The 22975-nt window shown below is 38.7% G+C and overlaps 1 protein-coding gene across 1 annotated transcript in view; it reads left to right on the top strand.

The window, feature by feature from the left end:
• Positions 1–22975, top strand: part of TBC1D5 (TBC1 domain family member 5) — a 329215-nt gene that overhangs the window by 183812 nt on the left and 122428 nt on the right. The window contains exons 10-14 of the mRNA XM_054161226.1: positions 5282–5384; positions 10957–11045; positions 12853–12903; positions 13006–13075; positions 17599–17771. Coding sequence (XP_054017201.1) covers positions 5282–5384; positions 10957–11045; positions 12853–12903; positions 13006–13075; positions 17599–17771 — 486 coding nt within the window. The remainder of the gene's footprint in view (positions 1–5281; positions 5385–10956; positions 11046–12852; positions 12904–13005; positions 13076–17598; positions 17772–22975) is intronic.

The raw sequence follows: 22975 nt of genomic DNA, 5'->3' as shown, positions 1-22975 counted from the left end.
TTCTGCATGAAACAAAGAGAAGGCAAGAGAAACAAAAGGTTTTTTAACTGCACTGACTACATTACAACCGTAAAAAAAAAGAGACAACAGTTGACTTGCTTTAATTCTCAACACCTATTCAATCAATAATTTATAAAGTAGCTTTTAATTAGTAAGGGAAATGTCACTCATCAAAAGGCATTAAGCATTTATATTTTTATTTATCACTTCTCTGGTATTCTTTCTCACATAGGCCCTTTCAAATTTGTCCTAATATTACCGTGATTATGTTTTGATCTTCTTGGCCCTCAGGCTGTTCCTGTTTAGGAACTTGTTTGAGTTCCTGAAAATACTTCTTTTCAGAAAGGAATGTGAAATTGAATTCAGTCACCAGTTTGCTACCATGTGAAATTTGACTGTAGAGCAAATACTTTTTTTTCTTTTAACTTAAAAAAATATATTGAGGGTAGTCATCCATTTGACAAATCTCGAGCTCACACGTTTTCATTTACAGAAACAAAGTCATGCAGAAGAACTCATTGCTGTCTGGTTCGAGAATATTTTATATGTCCATCCCCAGACCCATTCTTGAATGCATTTTGCCATCAGATGTATAATTAAAATCTGAGTATTCTTTCAGATGCATTCTCACAACAGATGGTATTTTTTGTTTGTTAAAGGAAGCAGTTCAGGATGTTCTAAGATTAAAATATATATATACGTTATCTAAACTATAATTGGAGAATGAAAAGTTGAATGAAGGTTATGTAGGATGTCAGACTCTTAACTGAAATATGTTTGTATATACACAAAGTCCAGGCTCTCAGTCCAGCAAATGGCAGATTGAGTAATATTCACTAATATCATTAATAACAACTAAAGAAATTTCCACTTATGGAAGAGACCTTCGTGAAGAAAATGGCAGCATCCATTGTCAATATAAGAATAAACCAAACCATGAAGGAGCAAAATGTATCAGAGTGTCCTGATTATTTTTTTATGAGCTCCATGCATTTATCTATACTCTTGTTGTCTGCCTAATCATAAAACATAATGTGTGTTTTGTGTGTACATATGTATCTGTCTGTACACTATCGTTAGTGTAAGAAGCAGAAAGTTCTATGTTCCCTGGCATTGTAATTTGAGTACCTTCACTTTAATGTTGTCCTTTTTATTTCCATTCTTTAAAGAAGCCCCTAGAATTAGAATTTTAAAAATTGTCATGAATTTGCAATGCTTTTTGTGAAATAATAGAGTTCAGTTACCATAATCATTAGCTTCTAGCTTCTGTTTTCTTATTTAACAAATATTTTTATCCTCTTTGTCATCAAGTTCACTACTCCGTCATCTAACAGCATCAAGTTATTGATGCTGTAGAGTGATGCTAACAGCATACAGAGTAGCATACCAGAGTCCCATCTATCCAAGCAGTAAAAAAATTGCAATGTTTTTATTAGAATTCTCTGAAGTATAGTAATAATACACAGGGAAGGTGGGTGGAAATCTGGTTTTGAAAGTGGAATTGGTTTAAATTGCACTAAATATCAGAATTCTGTTACCCAAAGGCAACTGTGTTAAAATCCGTGTGTGTGTGTGTGTGTGTGTGTTCATAGCATATTGTGAATCCTTGTCTCACCTAATAATTAGATTTGTAGAACACAGATGCTCATAATTGGGCTACTCATCATTTAGGTCCATGTACCTGAAGAATTCAAGGAACACAAATCATCTCTTCCTGAAGTAAATGTCTATTATAGATATGATGAATCATGCTGTAGAGAAATATATTTTTCTTCAGTAATTATAAAAAGCTTCTATCTCACCTGTGCCTACCTAAACTGTAGTTACCTAAAGCCATGTGAGAGTAATCCAAGCCATAATATCTAAATATAATTTTTTTGTCTGTTTACAAAGGAAGTAGGGAAGAATTTTGTTAAGTTAGGCCTAACTCATGATCAACATTTCTAATTAATCACCTGGCTTAAGGTAGTTGAGAGATGCAGAATTGGTTTTCCTTCAGATGTGTAGAAACATGTAGTTTTGAGCTGGAACCAAACACCATCTCTTTCTGTCACAAGTGGGAAGGAAGTTACTTTACATACTTTACTTTATATGCTTTACTATACTGCAAGTAAAAGCCTCAGTTTAAAGGTAGATAGCAGTACCAACCAAGTCATGACTGCATTCTGCTCAGAAAGGAAGATGTGTAGGAACTAGCACTATAATAATTCATATCAGACTTAAGACTGCAAGGACTAATTACTGTCATTCAAAAGATGTACCAAGGAACAATGGTAATTTATTTTGTGATGATTAAAAAAGTAAGTAATAAAGAAGAATTAAAAAATATATATTCTACAGAGATAGAAACCAGCAGAGTGGCAGATGCAAGAGGTTTTAGCTATCAGCCATAGCAAAATGCCACTCTACTTGCTGGCATCACCTGGTACATCTAGGATTGTCGATGGCAAGATTTGATTGCCTTCTGTCTCTCTCCAGTGTTTCAAGAAAACAAAATGCTTAGAGAGCATTTCCAGTGGACTAATCAAGTGGATTTCTTTTCATTTGTAGTATTAATTTTTTGTACTGTTCTGCCTAGTTTCTGCTTTAGGAGTAACAATCACCGTTTAGGGCAATGGAAACTCTGTGAAGATGAGTAGTGATAGGTGCTGCTGTTTCCAACTCTCCATATCCAAATAACAACAACAGCAACAACGACAAGCAGCCCACCCATAAAGAATGTAGTGGAGAAGCAATTAGGCACCTACATCCTTCCTAAGCAAATGGAAGAGGTGGGAATAAATAGCAATCCAATGAGTATGAACACAGGAGACAAAACCTAGTTTCTGTCTAAGAGGAGGGACTGCTGGAAGGAAGAGCTACCTTTATATACCAGTTTATTCCTTTTCAAGAGGAAAAAGGAGCAAAGTGAGAAGACAGTTGTTATTATTATTCTTTACAAACCTTTGTGGCTGCAAGAGCAAGCTCCATTTTTTCTGGTTTAGTAACTTTAGCCATCCTAGCTGAATTACAGGGCTGAGGAATGGCAGGGGATGGAATCTGCTCATGAAGGAAAACATGGTCACTCCGTGGCTGTGGTTAAGAGGCTCTTTTCTTTCTGCCACCAGGTTTGAGTCATAAAGTATTGGTGCATCCTTTTACTTGATTGCCAGCTTGAGCATCTTCTGTGTTGAAGTCTGGAGCAGGGGCCCCTAAATGGGTTAGAGGAGTGTTTCAAAAGATGATAACTAACTCACACTTGTTTTGACTTTCAGAAAGCAGAGGATTGAATGTGCCATTGTTTAACTGTCAGTTGTGGTGAAACAGTGTAGAAAATTCCCATGCCCTTATGCAGTCTTCCTCAGAAATGTAATTAACTGTAATATTCTTAGTGTTCATGAGAAGTATTCTTACCTTGCCTGATTTGAGGGTACTGTATTTATAAAACAGTGCTTTAATCATAAAATTACACTCCTCATAAAAATCCATCCTGAACTGATAGTTCCCTCATGATCTCTTGTATTTACATTTACTATAATTAATACTTCACCCAGCTTATTTCTGAGTTGGTTATTATCCTTTCTGTCACAATCTCTGGTATTACTAGATCCTCACAGATACCTCTGTGTATTTTTGAGTTTTCTTTGTTAGTCTTCTCCTCCTAAACTTGATAGGGCAGGCCTGAATAACAGTCCTTCAGAAATAATCTCCTCAAACCTCTAAATTATGTGATTGCCATCTGCTGTAATGCAGCACTTTTGGGCTCAGCTGTGTCCTTCCTTTACAGTAATATGATTAGTACAAGTGCATACAAGTTTCCAAATGTTGAGTCTACCAATACCCCCACCAAGTGCCAGGAAAATGTTACAGCCCTCATCCCAATGCCTTTCTCAGGACTTCTGCAATTGCTGCATTCAGGCCACGGTGTCTTCTCTGCCTTGACTCTTAACTCGGGTCCTTCATTCAAGGATTTCAAAGCGCCCTGTAAAGTTTATTTGAGATAGCCATAAAAGACAGTGAAATGCCTAATTATGTTGCATCATGAGATATATTGGAGCATGGGATACTGATTTTTATGTCAGTCACAAGGTATTATAATAATTTTGCCATTAAAATGGTAATGGTAATGGAATACTGAACCTTTGTGTATGTGCTTCTTCTGATATACTCTTATTTATTTTATTCCAGTTTAAAAATGGAAATTTTGCCAACTTCCTTAATATATTGTAGCTCTTATCCTCTTCCTTTGGCCAACTTCTGTCTTGGGCAAAATTAAGAACAGGACTAAGCCCCATTTGTGAAACTGCAGGGCAGATGATTCAGCTACAGCTACAACCTAGCACAGATTTGAACAATGGGAACGTGTCATATTAAGTATGGTTTTTACCTATGGAGATTTGATCTTCAATCTTTCCAGTACTTGAATCAAATTAATCAGTAGATAACTGCTTACAACAGATTTAGTATTAACCAACTTTTTTGAGACATCAAGTGTCTGCTTGGTGTTTTTGATCACACTCCTTTTCAAAGTGTTCCTAGCAAGTTTTAGATTCATTGAACGACTGACAATTGGTGGAGCACAGTCTGGTGGTAAAGTTATTATTAGGACACTGTGCCACCTGGGACCAGAACAGCCTTCTGAACTGCTAGATTTGATAGTAAGTCTGTGTGCCAGAGGGAGAGGGTAAGTCTTTGCTCCAGTCAATGCCTCTTGTTCTGTCTCCTTTCATTCTGCTTCAATTCAGCGTGGTTTTGGGACATGGAGGAGGAAAGGAACTTGATCCATTAGGCAGTTGGGAACATACTCATATGGTACATCATTTTATTTGGATTAGATTCTCCCAAGTCATTAATTTTCAGTGTATTGGCTGTGTATAGGAAGTTGCCAATTAAACTGATCTGCCACTGCATCTCGTTCCTGGAGGTCTCTAGTTTTCATCATGCAAAAAGGAATTAGAAGGTCTATTCCAACCTGGTTAATTCTATTCCATTCCATTCCATTCCATTCCATTCCATTCCATTCCATTCCATTCTATTCTATTCTATATACAACTGATGATACCATTGTATCTATGTAGCTGACTGACATATATTAGAGAACATGATTCTCAATTCTAGTTACAAAACAAATAAAACAAGTCTTTCGAAGTGTTCTTACATTAGCAGCACCCACAATTCACAGAGCTGTCAGAAAACAAGCAAGGGAGGTGCTGTCTTGCCTAAAAGTGTTTCTAGAAGAGACAGTAACTGAGATTTTGTGTGTGCTGTGTTGTTTACATTCACTGCATGTCTTCATTTTCAGCTTTCCTGAAATGCAGTATTTCCAGCAAGAGAATGTGAGGAAAATTCTTACAGATGTCCTGTTCTGCTACGCCAGGGAAAATGAGCAGTTGCTTTATAAACAGGTAATGAAAATGCTGTACAGGTGGCATTCATTGACTCAACATTTTCTATGCAGTTTGACAGTAACGCAGTTATGTTGTATCCAAAGTTGTATCATGATGCTAAAGTAATCAAATAGGTGCTCATCAGGTGGATTGTAAGAAGAGTAAGCTCATTGATTATGCTTTTTCCTCATAAGACAGTACCTCAGATTGTTTTCCTTAAAGTTGCTGAAGTTGTATAACCTCAAATCTCTTACTAAACATCTTTAACTTCAGTCTTGGTTAAGAAAGAAAAAGAAAAGTTTTCTGTGTTTCGCCAAAGAGAGAATAGTACACAGCAGGATTAAAAACTATACTGAACCCAGAAATAACAACTCCTGAAATTCAGGCAAAGTTACCATTTTCAGTATTTTAATTTCTTCTCCAAAGTGCTAAAGTTACATGGTATGTTAGCAAATAGCTCCTTTTTCTAACCCTGTAGCATCCAAATACAATACAGCTGGCAAATGCCTTTCAACTGAAGGGTAAGGGTGCTACAAGTGCCACTTTTATGGTGCTACCCTCTAGGAGAGCCTGCTCAAACAATTTTTGATAAAATGGTAAAGGAAAACTTTAAGGCTGCACTAACTATGTATCCATATGAGATGCAGGCTAAATTAATCTAACATTTGTTCTGAAGCTTTTGAAGTGACTGTAAGCTCGATACTAAATCAATACAGCAAGAGCAATATGCAGAGTATTGAAATAAGGGTATGCTAGTACCTGTAGGGTGAGCAGAGACCGAGGAACTGAGGGATGCTTTGTGTGCATGGAAAAAAAGATAAACTGTACTAACTGTAGGCACACAGAAAATTTCTCATGACAGAAATACAGAGATTGGGTAAACATGAAGATTTCATAAGACACCACGTGCTTTCAGGGTTAGGGTTAGGGTTAGGGTTAGGGTTAGGGTTAGGGTTAGGGTTAGGGTTAGGAGTGTGTGACTACCCTGTCCTCTAGCCAAGAAAATCGTGGCAGCTCAAGAAAAAAGCCAACATATATGAGTTGAAAGAGCAGTTATTCTCAATGAAGTATGAAATATGAAATCTCTATCATCTGGTTATTTCTCACGTTTGACAGATAGCGAGCAAGGAATATTCTCGCATAAGAACAAGAAGAAAAGGCTTTTGTGAGCTATATTTTGAAGGGAAGTGATAATGAAAACACTTCAGCAGTATTCAGCCTCCCCTTTCTAGTGAATAGAGGCCAGAGTACTGATGACAGGAAAATGGAAGAGCACAGTCCAGCTAATTTGGTCTGTCTTTTATTGAACAAGAAGTATTATTTTACTCTTTGATACGACTTTAAAGGTCTTAATTACCCTCTGCTCACATTTAAAATCATCAGGATTCCTTACCAAGAGGTAATACCTTTCTACATAAAGATGGAATATTTAGCCAGATCAATTATTTTTTTAAAAAAGAAAGCCCTGAGTTTCATCACAAGCTGTTAAAGCTATTATTTTCTACTAGGTGACACCCCGTTTAACATAGACCATATTGTTAATAGTTATGGGATTTTATTGAATTAATGAGACTGTTATCATGTAGTAGAATGTCTTGCTGAGTTAATTGAAACTGCAGAGATTATATAAATGGTATTAATGAACTTTGACTGCCTGATGTCTCAGCTTTAATAAAGACTGCTTGGTGGGCTAAATGAACATAGGCAGATAAAAGAACAGGTTCAATTTTGCAAGCCTACAGGCTGTTGACAAAGAAAACAGCTTCACCTCTTTTCGAGTGGTGTGCATCAGTAGTGCAGTAATTCCAAGGAAGGGTTGCCACAGGACTGAGGGGAGAGGTGAAGAGCAGAAAATTAAAGGAATCTGGATCATGAAAAACTGTTGATTTAATCTCTCTGAAGTGTGTTCAGTATATGAACCAAGTCTTGCGGTGGTGCACCAAGTCCAGAAAATAGCAAATGATTGTGGTTTTCCTCTCTTGTAGTGGACATGCCACACTTGTATTAGGAGTTTTTCACTTTTCTTAACCTCATTTTTGAAGCACAGCTTTGTTTGTTTCTTTGTTTTAAATTAATGCTCCTGTTACCTTACTGGTAACAATCCTACATTGTTTATCCCTGTGCCCATCTCTTTTTAGATTACTTTTCTTTCATGTCCATCCATGTACCCTTCACTGAATTAGCTAATAGGAAATACAGAGTTTGTGGTGGTGCCAGGATAGGAGTTTTCCCTCTTTTACCAAATGCCTATGTTGCATTCAGTGTTCTTGTCCTACTATTTTTACTGATTCTGGTTTTACCATTGACTCAAGCCCCACTTCCCATAATAATTTCCACTACATCAAAACCCAACATATTTTCTTGAAAATAATGAAGGTTACCATTAGTTACTCTTAACAGATAACCTCCAAGCTGCTCTCTCCAGAGACACCTGGGGGGAAAAAAAAAAAGAAAGGCAAAGTTAAGGAGTTTGTCTTCATGTACAGTATCCATCACAGCACTGGTCCTGTTGTTCTCTCTGAGGGCTCCTCTGTTGCATTTGCATGACCACATACAAGTGCTGCATTTGCTATTAGAACTGTAACACTTGGCCAGTAAATGAGAAGTTACACTTCTGTCTGTTGGCATCTGTTCATGACTCGATGTTTTTCTTTCAAAATATTTGGAAGAAGTTACAGTTCTGTGAAAATTTGCATGCTTATAAATGTAAATAAAGTGTATCTGAAGTTTTACATTTTATTGAAACTACTCCGTAGCATCAGCGCAGAGCCTTAAAAGAAGCAATCAGTAATGTTTGCTTAATATGCATATATGCATGAAAGTTGTCTTTGTAGTAGAGTTTGTGGGGTGTTGACCAGCATGAAGTAACATTTCATTTGAGGGAAAAAAAAGATAATTTTGTCCCTAGTCAAATGGAGTAGAATGTTGTGAGGCTGTTCTTACAGATTTTAAAGACAGAACCCTCACTGGAATCACTGAATTTTTAAATACCAACTGCAAATATCAAATCTAAAGAGAATAATATATTGTACTTAAGAATATGTAAAAATTATCCTTAGCATTCTTCTGTAAGACTGATGCCAAAATCCTGGTCCTAGTGACACTGGAAAGAAAGAGTGACAATTAAGCTAATTCACTAGGCTGACTATTGTTCACTCATCGTTGGGTTGCCCTTAGATAAGTCAGTGCAATTTTGAAATGCATTGATTCATTTTTCATTGTAAAAAATGCTGTATTTCTGGGTTTATTTCTGAACTATAGACTGTATTATGAAATCAATATTTTGTTGTAGCTGGGAAGTGTCACAAAATTATCTGAGTTCTGTCAACTTATTTATTAACGCTAAAGAGTTTCAGTAAACTGCAGCATTGAAAAAATATGTGTATGCATATTACACTGGTGGCTTTTCTTGCCAAGCTAAAAATCTCTAAACATTTGAAGTATGCTTGTAACTGAAAGATCAGAGGTACCTTTTTGAAATCCTGGTATTTCATCATCTGTTTGTTTTGTTTTTGTTGTATGTGGGCAGCCACATTATGATTCTACTTTTATTATAAAGTTGATATTATGTTGGGAGAATGTATGATGTGCTTTTATCTTTTATAACTAATTCTTATTTTATGTCCTCTTTTCTTTTTCTTCAGCTTATATGTTTACAGCTTAGGTGGTAGTTTTATTAGTCAAGTTCTGGCATTTCCATTTCTCTTATTTCATGTTAGCATATCAGGCCGAATAAAAGATTAGACGTGGAGCTGTTAATTAACTGGGGGCTGTGAGTATGTATGAAAGTACAAGCCAGGTTATCTACAGTTTATTTACACATTTTTCCTACTTATTGTCTAATCATGTCTGTCTCCCTTTTTCTCCTATTCCTTTCCCTCTTGGTGTGACCATAAGACTTTCAAAAATCGAAAGGTGTCGATTAGGTGTAATCTAACCCATATTGTTTTGATGGGGAAATTGACATCAGCTTCTGAAATCAAGTGGCTGCATTCCAAGTTCCCTCCCCTTGGAGAGATCACTGTGACCAGTGGCAGCCAAACAGGTCTCAACCCTTCTTCCCACATCCTTTCCATCCCCAAAAGTCTCTTCCTGCCTGTTTTGTATGACTGACTTCCACCCCAGCCTTCAGCTTGCATAGTTCCTGCCTGCCACCCTAGTTTGTCACTGGGAGCCCAGCTACCCTGACATAACCAACTTCCTCAGCTGTGATACCCCCAATCCTCATTTTTCCTGATGGGAAGGGACTGATTATCTGCTGAAGACAAGGTTTCATTATGCAGCCTGTAGTTTACCTGCCAGTGTGTTGCTGCTTGCCAACTGGATTGCTTGTTTCCTGAAGCAGTTGCTATTGCTCCTGATAACAAATTGACAAGCCCAGGTGAATCAATGCAAATTAAGACTCTTGTGTTCCTGGTGAGCTCCAGGTAAAAGCACCAATGGCTCACCTGGGTAGCTCAGCCATTCTTCCAAAGCTGGCTCATGTCATGGAATCATAGAATCAGTAAGGATGGAAAAGACCTCAAAGATCATCAAGTCCAACCTGTCACCCAAGACATCATGACTACTAAACCATGGCACCAAGTGCCATGTCCAATCCCCTTTTGAACACCTCCAGGGATGGTGACTCCATCACCTCCCTGGGCAGCCCATTCCAATGGCTAACAACTCCTTCTGTGAAGAACTTTCTCTTCACTTTGAGCCTAAACTTCCCCTGGCACAGTTTGAGACTGTGTCCTCTTGTTCTGGTGCTGGTTGCCTGGGAGAAGAGACCAACCTCCTCCTGGCTACAGCCTCCCTTCAGGTAGTTGTAGACTACCTGAATAGGGCCTCCCCTGAGCCTCCTCTTCTCCAGTCTGAACAATCCCAGCTCCCTCAGCCTCTCCTCGTAGTCCTCAACTGTCCACCAATTTTTCTGTTTCTATATTTTCCAGTACCTTAATATTGCTCATACAAGTAGTAGGTTGTAATGGAACAGCAGCAGGTCTCCTATGCATTGTGCTATAATGAGTTTATTTTTAGTATTGACATAATGATTAAAAAAAAAATACATGAAACAACCACCCACCCACCACTTTATTTCTCCTGTCCACTTGGAACATGCATGTTTCATTTTCAGGTTTCCCAAAGAGCTGCCCTTGTCTCCTCTAAGGGCTACTGCTGGGCTGGTTTGGGAATACTTTGAAATACCAAAATAAAAGTATTTTTAAGTTTTGCCATTTGTCCCTATTGCAGTTCTTTTGTATGGTGATTGTCATAATCATGAATAAAATCCATATTTATGAACATAGATCTTGGAGTAAGCTGCCAGGTGCAGGGTTGACTACCATTGCCAATTTGTTGTCTGTTGTGTTAGAAAGACGGAGAATGACTTGCTTCCGTGTGTTATGAAAGAATAAACACTTGGATTTAATCACAATTTAAGATAAATGCCATTGATTATTAGACCATTCTGTTAAGAATGTAAATGTTCCTGCTTTTAGTCAGTCTGCACTTAATATTGCTGGGTGCTTGATGCTCTGCATTAGGAGCTATTATATGACTGGGGAAAAAAAAGTCTTACTATACTTTTGCTTCTTTTTGTGTTTAGGGTATGCATGAACTTTTAGCTCCCATTGTATTTATCCTGCATTGTGACCACCAAGCTTTTTCACATGCCAGTGAAGCTGCACAACCAAGGCAAGCATGATGTTTTACTTCGATAGTATTCAAAATCGACCTTTAAAACAAAAAATAATTTAACAGTGGACTGAAGTAGAAGTTATGGATGTGCATTCCTTCATTCTTTCTTTGGAATCATTTCTTGGATAAAATTACATCAGAAATTGCTGCATCCTCAATGATAATGTCTTTATTTTCATCTTCCCTACCGCAGCCTCTGAAGGGGGGGATTCAAAGTGTAGACATCTTAGAATCATAGAATGGTCCAGGCCAGAAGGGACCTCCAAAGGTCAGCCAGTCCAACCGCCCCGCAGGGACATCCCCAACTAGATCAGGTTGCCCAGGGCTTTATTGAGTCCTACCCTGAATATCTCCAGGGAAGGGGCCTCAACCACCACCTTGGGCAACCTGTTCCAGTGTTCCACAACCCTCATAGTGAAGAACTTGTTTGTGATATCCAGTCTATATCTGGGCTTCTCTAGTTTGAAGCCATTGCCCCTTGTCCTGTCACCGCAGGCCCTTCTAAGCAGTCTCTCTCCATCCTTCCTGTAGGCCCCCTTCAGGTATCTTCCCCTTCATAGATATTAGCTGGCAAAAAAAGGCGAGACAAGAAACCCAAGGCAGCTCTTCATCAAAAGCTTACGTACCTATCTACCTTTTCACCTCAGTCTTCTTGCCAGAAATGGGTTTGGTTTTGTGACTGTAGAGAGTAGACAGAGCAGAAGACTACAGTCATAGATCAGAGGTTACTAACTCTCTTTTGTCTTACCATGAAAGAAAGAAAAATCAGTGTAGACAAACTGTTGTGCCTGGCATTTCCTTCATCACCAGCAATACTGTAGCTGCAATATGTGGCTACCCTTTGACTTGGTAGTACCATTAAGTTTAGCTATTGATTCTCTGTTTTGCTCAAACTGCCTGTGTGCCTGTAATCATACACAGATATATAAAATATTACACCACACATAATTGCCAGCCAAATTAAGATGGTTTTTTCCTCCTTGCCCTATAGTTTAAGGTTTTTTTCCCTTATAAAAATATAATTAAAAAATGGTAACCAGTTGCCTTCTTGTATCACTTGTGGCACTTAGATAATTTCATTTTTCTTTTTGCACTTTTAGAGCCTAGCAATGATTCAAAGACAGTTTAATTACCTCCGTTAGCACCCCTCAATATGATTGTCCAAAGGCAGTTAAACATAGGGATGGAGATTATTTACAAGTGTGTGTTTTTATTCAATGTCTGTCCTTAGATATCCCGAAGTTGCATTGCTCTTCAGTGCAATGTAACTTAAAATAACACTGTGTTATGCATAGCATTCTGTTCCATCCCCACTGAGAAAGTAGAGCTAAGCAGCAAAGTGGATGGAAAAGAGGTTCTGTCACTGATTAATTACTGTTAAAGTACAATAAAAATACAGTCTATTAAAACTAAATAAATTAGTGTTTTGATACTGCATATTTGACCAGTAACCGTGGGGTTTTGTTGTTGTTATTTGGGACAAACAGTGATAGATTGTGCAGCAATCAATTATTCTAGATCAAGCATATTCAAATAATACATTGTGACATTCAGTAATTTGTTACTTGGAATAATTAGATGGTTACTTCATTGTAGTGCAGACAAGCCAGCTAATTTGTTTTTGATCTTTCTAAAAAGGAAAGACTTCATTTGTTCAATGGAGTTGCTCTTTTTTAATTAAAAAGGCTAGTTTTCTCATTTGCACTCGATGTGAAAGTTGGCTTATAAATACATAATAGTACATGCTGAACATTGACCAAAAATAAACACTCACATTTGGATTGTTCACTGTTGCCTTTTTCAGCGACGAAATGAAAGTTCTTTTGAATCCTGAATATCTGGAACATGATGCCTAGTAAGTTTCAACACTTCCTTTACATTCATTTTGCTCTTATATCTAATACATTATTTAACACCGAGTTTCTGGGTTGGTGTGTTTTTTTTTCTCCCCCTCCAGTGCGATGTTCACACATCTTATGAAAACTGCAGAACATTGGTTTTCAACTTTTGAACATGACAGTCAGAAGGTAAATATCTCTCTGAAATGTATTTGTTGTGTTTTGAAGCAAATGTGATTTTAATTAATGATTTAAGTCGTTTGGAGCTAATAAGGCATCTTCTGTTAAAGAACTTAGTTAGAGCGGGTTCAGCTAAGTTTACGTTCTTCAGAGGTTCTTCAGGATCTGGCCATACACACTTGTGGAAAGTCTTCCAGCTGAGAGTTCCTAACTGTTGAAATATTGATAATCCTCCAACACTTATTGACTTGGTAATCAAAAGCCAAATATGCAAACACAGATTGTGCTCTGTCTGCATGATGTTCTTGTGCAGCATCTGAAATAATGGCTGTCATGGGCACATCTATGTGACCAAAACCTGTGCAAATACTGTGTTAAATAAATGCAGATAGGCAGCGTTTAACATTTTGAGGCTTAAATTGTTTTCAGTTGTTATGAAGCCAAAGCCTGTCAAAGGTCAGGGTGCATCTTTCCCTGGCTTCCTCATTCTGTTTTCTTTCTTGTTTTCTTCTTGATCACAGGGTGTTTAACTAGAGGGAATGTCTGTGCCCACTGATCTCCTGTGTAGCTAGCTCTACAGACAGCATTGTATTTAGTATCTTGCTTCTTTTCATAGAAAAGCTTTTTCTGTGTTCTGTTTAGTTCTACAGAACTTTGCAGAGACCATCTAGGGACCTTCTACAGTTCTTGTCTGTAACTGCTCTTTATGTATGGCATGGGGGACAATTCCCTCACTCAATATGCTCACGATTTCCTCTGAATATTTTTTGCCAGTCTCTTTCCCTGTTTACTTTTCTCTCTTTTGTTTTAATTCTGAAAAACTATCTTTGTGATGAAGGCTTTGTAGAAGACTTTAGCAAGACGGTCCTGTTACAGGTATTGTCAAGACTTTCAGTGTGTTATATCATAAAAAGGTTGTCCTCCAAACTGAGTTCCAGGTTGATTCACTTCAGCATTTTTTGCATAGGTCGTGGGGTGAGTATCTTGGGCTAGCAAAAGAAATAAGAAGAATTTTGTTGGGTTTGGGTGTTCACATGTGGGCACCAAATTCTGTATTTGTGAGCTGTATTTAGGGAGTGCTAGTCTGAGAGGTGCTTTTTGCCTGTCTCTTGGAGAAAAAGTTGTTCACCCAAGATTCATTTGAAAGCCTTTATTTCTTTTAATATTAAAATGTGTTGTTGCATATATTGTCTTAGGAATGGAGCACTGGCATCTCAGCCCAAGCCACTTACAGCTATAAAGTACTATTTGGATTTGAGTTTTCACTTAATCCTTAGTAACACAGGGTAAAGCATATGGGATACAAATTTGGTGAACTTATTACACAGTCACTTTTATTCCAACAACAAAGCTGTGAGACACGTTGCTCTGAGTGGAGCTTTTCAGAATTCATTGTATTCAAATGAATTTGTTCCACTTTCCCTGACAAGAGGTGGTGAAGTCTGAGGCTGAGTTCTATTCCAGGAAATAACTAGGTCTGCTTACAGAGTAGCAGTGGTAGAAGGTGAAAGTTTACATTGCCCTTTCCAGTCCTTTCATGGCATAAAAAATTAACAATGCAAAGCGCACGGATTAATATCTGGTTGTTTGTTTTTGTTCTTTGCAAACATGTATAATCTTTAATAATCCTTTCTTGTACATATGCCTTTTACAATTATGACTTTGAGGGTTAGATACATAATAAAAGTCTGAATCTTCAGGAAGGATGCAATGAATGCATGTGTTCCAAGAGACCTGTTACATTTTATAGCTCTAACAGTTGGTTCCATTACTCCCAACTGCCATTAGAGGAGCTTCTCCAGCTACTCTGTTCCCTGGTGGTTAATGAGAGAAATCTGTCCACAGTTTATGCTGGTACTGTGTCCTAGCCTCTCTTTATTACTGCAGCATTTGTTTCCTAAATGCTTGAATATATAAATTGTATTAGTATCAACTGCCAGACATTCCAGCTCATTTGTGGTAGGTTTTGTGGCAGGATTTGGCAACTCTCTTCCTAATACTTGATCTAAATATTTCAGCTATGTTTCACTGGCATTCATATTTCAGTTGTCCTTAGTAGTGTGGCTGATGCTTTCCTGTAAACAACTTTGCACCACCCCTCTTTTGGTCTTCCTATGATGAACTGCATCCCTTTGCAGTTGATCATTCATATTTTCTGTTAGCAATAGATGACTAAACCCACACACTCAAATTTTTTCCAAGACTCAGAAGCTCACAAAAAGAAAGCAAGTTTCATGTGGCAACTTAATACATAGTGTGCATGGGCAGGCTCGCAATATCATGTTGTCCACGTGGCTTCTGTACTCTAGGTACAGGCACTGTGAGTCATTTATAATTTAACAGTTTGGCAGCTTCTTTGTATTAGTTTATTTGAGCATCTCTTTGTTTCTTTCACACCAGCTGATGTGATTTTTCTGGAGCCATTTCAACTGTCATTTTCTCAACAAAATCACGTGAGAAGTGACAGCAGACGTACCTCCAAGGATAGGACTTCTACCACCTCCCTGGGCAACCTGTTCCAGTGTCTTTTGGTAGAACAGAAAAGATTTTGAATGAAAGGATGCTGTTTTAGTGAGCCTTCTTTGACAGTCTGAGGGAGCTTTTGTCAAGCAATTTGCTAGTGCAACTTAACTGAGTATGTTTTGGTACCACAACAGCATGGTAAAACCAGCATACTGACAGATCAGTCCCTTTGCTGCAATTTCCATAGCTGGACAACAATTAAACAGATTTAACTATACAATTTATAATCCATCAGATCATTAAACAGAAACATTTTACCTGCTCAGCACCATGACACATTTTCTGCAGTACAGAAATTGAAAACTTCAGAAAAAAAAATTTCAAGCAAAGGAAATTTATATATATATGTGTGTGTGTGTGTGTGTATATATATGTTGAAAAAAGGCTTTTTGGTACAAATTACTAAACGTACTCTGCCCACTTGAATGTTAAACCATGTTGTAAATGATTTTGAAATAGGTGTGCTCCCTCTTAAAAAGCTGGTACAGAGGGAATGACATTGAAGAGGGAATATAGAATACATAGAATAAACCAGGTTGGAAGAGACCTTCAAGATCATCGCATCCAACCCATCAACCAATCCAACACCACCCAAACAACTAACCCATGGCACCAAGCACCCCATCAAGTCTCCTCCTGAACACCTTCAATGATGATGACTCCACCACCTCCCCAGGCAGCCCATTCCAATGGGCAATCACTCTCTCTGTATAGAACTTCCTCCTAACATCCAACCTAAACCTCCCCTGGCACAGCCTGAGACTGTGTCCTCTAACCATATAACCATAGCAAACAGCCTTGGGGATAGTTTATACCAAAGAAAACCCCAACAAAACAAAAAAACCCCACACAACCCCAAATCTTTCCCTGTTACTGAATGTTAAAAACAAAGTGCTTTTGATTGTATTGATCCAAGTGAATTTGTCTTTCAACAGTTTAAGCTGTAATTAAGTCTTCTGATAGTATTAACCTTTTGACCTGGACAATGTTTCTCTGTCAATACATTGAGCAAAAGAGTAGACAGACAATAACTATTTTTCAGAGTGAGGCTTTCAGATCTGAGAGCTGTGATGACAGATTGCAACAAAAGTCATTGCAAAATCTTTCCCTCTTTCTGTTTCAATTTTACCTCCTTTAGAACCTTAACATCGGTCCTGGCAGCTTGATTCTCCATTTCCCTTTCCCCAGTTTTTCTTTTGATAGGTTTGACTTGTTCTTTTTAATTTCTCCTCCTCCTTTTTGCATGTTTCCTGTTCAGTGGGGTTCATTACTTACTGCATTTGTTTTGTGCATCCTGTCATCTTTTTCAATAATACTCCACCCTATGGCAAGAGGAATGTTTAAAGCAGTATCAAGTTAAAGAATGTTAATGTTCAGTAGTCCTCCTCCCATTTTCACTTAGTGTGTGTGTTATGTTCTAGATCATGACAGATTACACAACCTCTAGGTCCAACCAACTTCCTTCTAATCAACAGGTTCATCTCATTGTTCTATTTCTTTCTGGTTTAAGGGTTTTGTGATGTTTTATCAAAGTTACATAGATTTTGAGGTACAGGCACCGGAGTTTCTGAGCAAGGGAAGGCTGCTTGGAAAGGATTGTTTGAAAATAAGTTATTTGCTGTTTGGTATCCAGTTTATTGTCCTCTCAGGACACATATTCTTTACTAAGTTACCATTCATCTGCTTTGTTTAGGACTGACTCAGACTGCTGATATTAAAGCTGTCAACACCTTGTCAGAACATGGAAAGTAAAACACAGATGTAAAAATTGATGTGCAGAATGAGGGGATGAACTGTGGCACACCTGGGAAGGAGAATCCCACAATACCTACCACAGAAGTGGATACTTGAGATTCTTCTCTTGCTGGAAAAGCAACAACTTCTTAATATTTCTATGTTTCTTTGGAAGCCAATGATTGCAGTAAAACAAATCTCTAGTAGACATTTCTTGTTGACAGTAAGGCTTCGAGGGGTGTTCTTTTTTTTACCCCTGTTTTCTCTTTTTGCAGGAGAAAGATGTGATGATTACACCTACACCATTTGCAAGGCCACAGGACTTAGGCCCTTCTATTGCTATTGTAGCAAAGGTAAACCAAATTCAGGATCACTTGCTGAAGAAACATGATATTGAGCTGTACATGCATCTGAACCGACTGGAAATTGCTCCACAGATTTATGGACTGTAAGTGTTTGCAAACAAATTACTTAATTTAATTCCTTCTTTTTTTTTCTTGTTACATTAGGACTTTTTTTCCTCACATTTAGGATTAATGAGGCTAAAAATAAATACTTCTTATCTCTTAGAACTAACTCATTTGGTATCATTAGAGTAAATGACACCTTCATTGTTGTATTTGGCACAGTGGCATTGCCAGTGCAGGTAAAGTCTGCTCAGCCCCATAATAGAGAACTTGATGAGGACTGCTACTGCAGTGATGAAGGATATACTGAATCTAGTGCATATGCTGCCTGTGGTTTTCCTGTAAGAAATGGGATGATAGGACACAAAGAAGGCAGAAGTTACTAGTATTGAACAGTTTCTTTATTTAATTTTATCACCAATTCAGTGTCAGTGAACTTTTCCCTATTGCCATAATTGGATTGGGGATACTGGCAATACAGCTGTGGTGAGGCATGTTACAAGTTAAAGCAGGAGGGAAATAAAGTGTCCTTATGTGGAGTCAAGCCAGGTACTCCCAGATTCATTCAGATAGTTGCCTATTGTGTGCCCACATTCAAGGGGGGCTCATTGGGCCTGGTGCTATTTTCATAGAGTCACAGAATTGTCAGGGTTGGAAGGGACCTCAAGTATCATCTGATTCCAACCCCCCTGTCATGGCCAGGGACACTTTCCACTAGATCAGGTTGCCCAGAGACATATCCAGCCTGGCTTCTACTACCTCCCTGGGCAACCTGTTCCAGTGTCTCACCACCCTCACGGGGAAGAACTTCTTCCTGACATCCAATCTGAATCTACCTATTTCATGGTTTGCTCTGTTCCCCCTAGTCCTATCACTACCCAACACCCTAAAAAGCTTTCTTGTAGGCCCCCTTCAGATTCTGGAAGGCCACAATAAGGTCTCCTCAGAGCCTTCTCTTCTCCAAACTAAACAACTCCAGCTCTCTCAGTCTGTCTCCATAGGAGATGTGACCTTGCCCAAGTGTTTGCACAGCACTGAATCCAAACCTGTTATGGCTACTATAGTCAGTCTGGGCCAGTACAGAGCATGCAACTTGGATGAACCATCCATAACTGTGATATGACTGTGGTCCTCAGGAAAAATGTTGCCTTCATTGTCTGGAATTCTAGGTGTTTGCTTTATTTCTGATCATGCTGTAAAGAGCTGGCAAGCTATATGTGCAGTTGCAGTGGCAGGAAAATGATGCTTTTAATCTTTTTTCTTACTTTTTGAAAAGATTTAAAGTAAGGTTGGCTTTGGCTGAGTTAATGATAATTTTTTTAAAGTTTCATTCAGAGGTGTGAATTTCCAAGTGTAATTGTGAATTACATTGAATAACTCAACAGAAAAGGAGGTAAAACATGATTGTGTAAATGTCAGGCCATAACTGCAATACTTACCATTAGAGTCTAATTTGATGTTATAGTAAAATGGAAAGAGTCTCAGACATACCCTCAGGAGAAGAGTTGAACTGAGACTAAGTAGTAGTCCCACACTTAAAAATAACATATTAGGAAGTGCATGTAATTCTAATTCTCCCCCTGTACTCAGCACTGGTTAGGCCACACCTTGAGTCCTGTGTCCAGTTCTGGACCCCTCAGTTTAGGAAAGATGTTGACTTGCTGGAATGTGTCCAAACAAGGGCAACAAAGCTGGTGAGGGGTTTGGAGCACAGCCCTATGAGGAGAGGCTGAGGGAGCTGGGGTTGCTTAGCCTGGAGAAGAGGAGGCTGAGGGGAGACCTTATTGCTCTCTACAACTACCTGGAGGGGGGTTGTAGACAGGAGGGGGTTGATCTCTTCTCCCAGGCAGCCAGCACCAGAACTAGAGGACACAGTCTCAAACTGCACTAGGGGAGGTTTAGGTTGGATGCTATGAAGAAATTCCTCACAGAGAGAGTGATTGGCCATTGGGATGGGCTGCCCAGGGAGGTGGTAGAGTCACCGTCACTGGAGGTGTTTAGGAGGAGACTTGATGGGGTGCTTGGTGCCATGGTTTAGTTGATTAGATGGTGTTGGATGATAGGTTGGATGCGATGATCTTGAAGGTCTCTTCCAACCTGGTCTATTCTATTCTATTCTATTCTATTCTATTCTACAAAACTTTTGATAGGATAGTTTTGATAGGAATGGGTTACAGGAAGAGGAAGAATAAACCTAGTAAACTCAAGCTATTAAAAGTATGAAGAGAACAGCTTGTCCCATTACAGTATTTATGCACATTGTAGGTTTGTGTATTTCTTTAATATGTTCAATAGTCTGGAAGAGAAAGCAATCATCCTTCATAAACTTCAGGGGTAGTAATGAACAAGTAGGCAGTATAAATTCCAAGGAAAGGAAAAAGACAGTGTTTCTTTTTTTATGAAGGCTTATGAAAACACAGAGGAAATAAAATAAGATAAACCTCAGAAATTTGCAAACATATTCTGGGGCAAAAATAATTTGTACTGGAGATACTCAATTGAGTATAAGACTTTGCCATTCAGTGAGAGAAATAAATGAAAGAAAAAATCAGACTTTAGCTCAGAACGTAGCATTATAATAACAGAAGAACAGTGCAGTCTGCCATGGCATAAGTAGAGCTGAATCTGAATAAAGAAATTTACAGTTAAGGGAATGAATTATGAGAGAGAGCTTCAGGCTGACTATCAAGAAAACCTTGCTAACAGTGAGCTGTTAGACGGTAAAATAATATATCAAAATTAACAAAGGAAAAACCTGCAGAATATTTTGAAGACAGGCTTTGAAAATCGCTCAGAAATGGATAGTATCAGAGAGAATGAGCCTGCACTGGCAGAAGAGGAAAGTAGGTTGCCTGTGAGGTCATATCCTTCTCTGATTTCTGATTTAATACAGAGGACAGGAGAAAAAGAAAGGGAAAGGAACATGACTGTGTTGTATTATTCTCACCTTTAATGATGTCTGAACTCTTCAGAACAGTAATTTCCAGTAGTGAGCCAGCTGACAGTCTCATATGCTGGATCTTTTACTGTGTTTAACGTTTCTTGAACTAGAAACAGCATTTCTTAAACATAATGTGCTATTAATGATTACTGAACCTAACCCAAGCGAAGAATTCATGTGAGCTTTTTGTGAAGTTTATGGTTTTGCTCAAGTTTGTTGGATTTGCCAACCACAGGTATTTATGTCAGCCTTAATATCACTCAAAAGATACACACATGGTAGAAGGAAGAGTGGGAACTTTCCTCAAAAGATCCTAGGGCATTGCTGGTGAAAAAGTAGCAACATGAGAGGTTTTTATTTAGTAGCAGAGTCCCTAGCCTGCTATTTTATACATTACATTCTTCTATAAACATAAGGGGCAAGGTAGAAACAATTCTTACTCGTATTTTCATACAGTTATTTCAATCTTTGATGTTGACAAATAGTCCTTTTATTTCTTCAGACACTAGGGAGACTCTTTCTGCTGGGAGGTCCGGTACCCAAGGGTGTTGCACACTTCCATGTTCAGAAACTGTCCTTTAAAATAGTGTGATTACACACTTCTTGAAATTATGCTCACCTCCTTAGAAGACCAACTTTAGCAGGCATTTTGTGCGTGACATGACTCATTTCCTTTGGGCTGTTGTCCAGCAGTGCAAACGTTTGGGGCTGGTTTTGTGGCAAAGCAGCCTTGTTCCAGTGTTTAGCATAACAGTGTGAGAAATCTGGTTTTCTTCACGAGTTAGTTGTCTGCAAGCCCTGATGCCATTAGCCTCAGGCTGGACTGCCAGGCAGTTCAGAAGAAAACTTTTCTCTGGGTAGTTTTGTAAAGTTTTAGATCAAGGAAGTGCTTTTCTTTATTTTCTGGAGGGCATCAGCGAACAGGCTTTGCATTACTTGGCTTTCTCATTTCATTGCTGGTTAGAAAGGGAACTCTCTTAGGAACAGCAAGGTATGCTTGGGTCCTTGCTATGGCACACTTGAGTGCTCTGGTCATTCAAGTTGGTGTCATGGACAGAAACAGCCTTAGCAGAGGAATTTTCAGTAGCTGGAAGTCTTATGAGACTGCACAGTCATTCACTTGCAGACAGCTGCTGTGTATCCCTATGATGATTATCCAACAGCTATTAATATCAGCTAAAATGGAACCAGCAATACAGGGATAAAGGCTCTGTGCCTCATCATTCCATAGTCTTCTTTATTAGCTAAGTCTTGAGTTTGTTATGAGACCTCAGATCCCTCAGGTCCCCTTAGGGGACACAGTCTCAAGCTGCACCAGGGGAGGCTTAGACTCAAAGTGAGGAGAAAGTTCTTCACGGAGCGAGTCGTTCGTCATTGGAATGTGCTGCCCAGGGAGGTGGTGGAGTCACCATCCCTGGAGGTGTTCAAGAGGGGATTGGACGTGGCACTTGGTGCCATGGTCTAGTCCTGAGGTCTGTGGAGACAGGTTGGACTCGATGATCCTTGGGGTCTCTTCCAACCTCAGTTATACTGTGATACTGTGATACTGTGATAATGTTTTGCAGAATTCCATTGTTTCACGTTCTGGGTAGCACTGCAAATTGCATACAGTCTAACCAAACTATAATCATTACTTCATCATATCTAATTTGGTAGTTTGTAAAGCAAAGCACAAGAAGGGTTTGAAAATAAAGTGGAATGCGTTACATCAGCAGTTCAGTGACACAATCATCACAGAAAGAATGAATGGCCATTGAAATGTTCTGTCCAGGGAGATGGTGGAGTCACCATCATAGCATCATAGTATCACAGTACCAGTCAGGGTTGGAAGGGACCACAAGTATCATCTAGTTCCAACCCCCCTGCCATGGGCAGGGGCACCCCACACTAGATCAGGCTGGCCAGAGCCTCATCCAGCCTGGTCTGGATCTTCCATCACTGGAATTGTTTAAAAAGAGACTGGATGAGGCACTTAGTGCCACGATTGAGTTGATCAGATGGTGTTGGGTGATAGGTTGGACTTGATGATCTCAAAGGTCTTTCCCAACCTGGTTAATTCTGTGTACTTCCTTATAATATACTTTTCTCTAAATAAAAAGGAAACACAAAAAGATTGAATACTCTGAAGGGCTGACAGATTGGATATTCACTTTAATTGTAAAATCAGAAATGACTAATGTCCTAGATCAAATGGTATTCTTGTGTTCATTTCTTTGACCCTTACATCTAATGCCTGTTAAAGTACAAAATAGTTATTGAAAAACCATTTTAGTTTCTGCAGTGCTCATTGTTTGCAGTGGAAAA

This window comes from Dryobates pubescens, chromosome 4 (genome assembly GCF_014839835.1).
Source record: "Dryobates pubescens isolate bDryPub1 chromosome 4, bDryPub1.pri, whole genome shotgun sequence".
Taxonomy (NCBI): Eukaryota; Metazoa; Chordata; class Aves; order Piciformes; family Picidae; genus Dryobates; species Dryobates pubescens.
The sequence above is the reverse complement of the archived record's forward strand: the minus strand, read 5'-3'. Positions and strand labels throughout refer to the sequence as shown.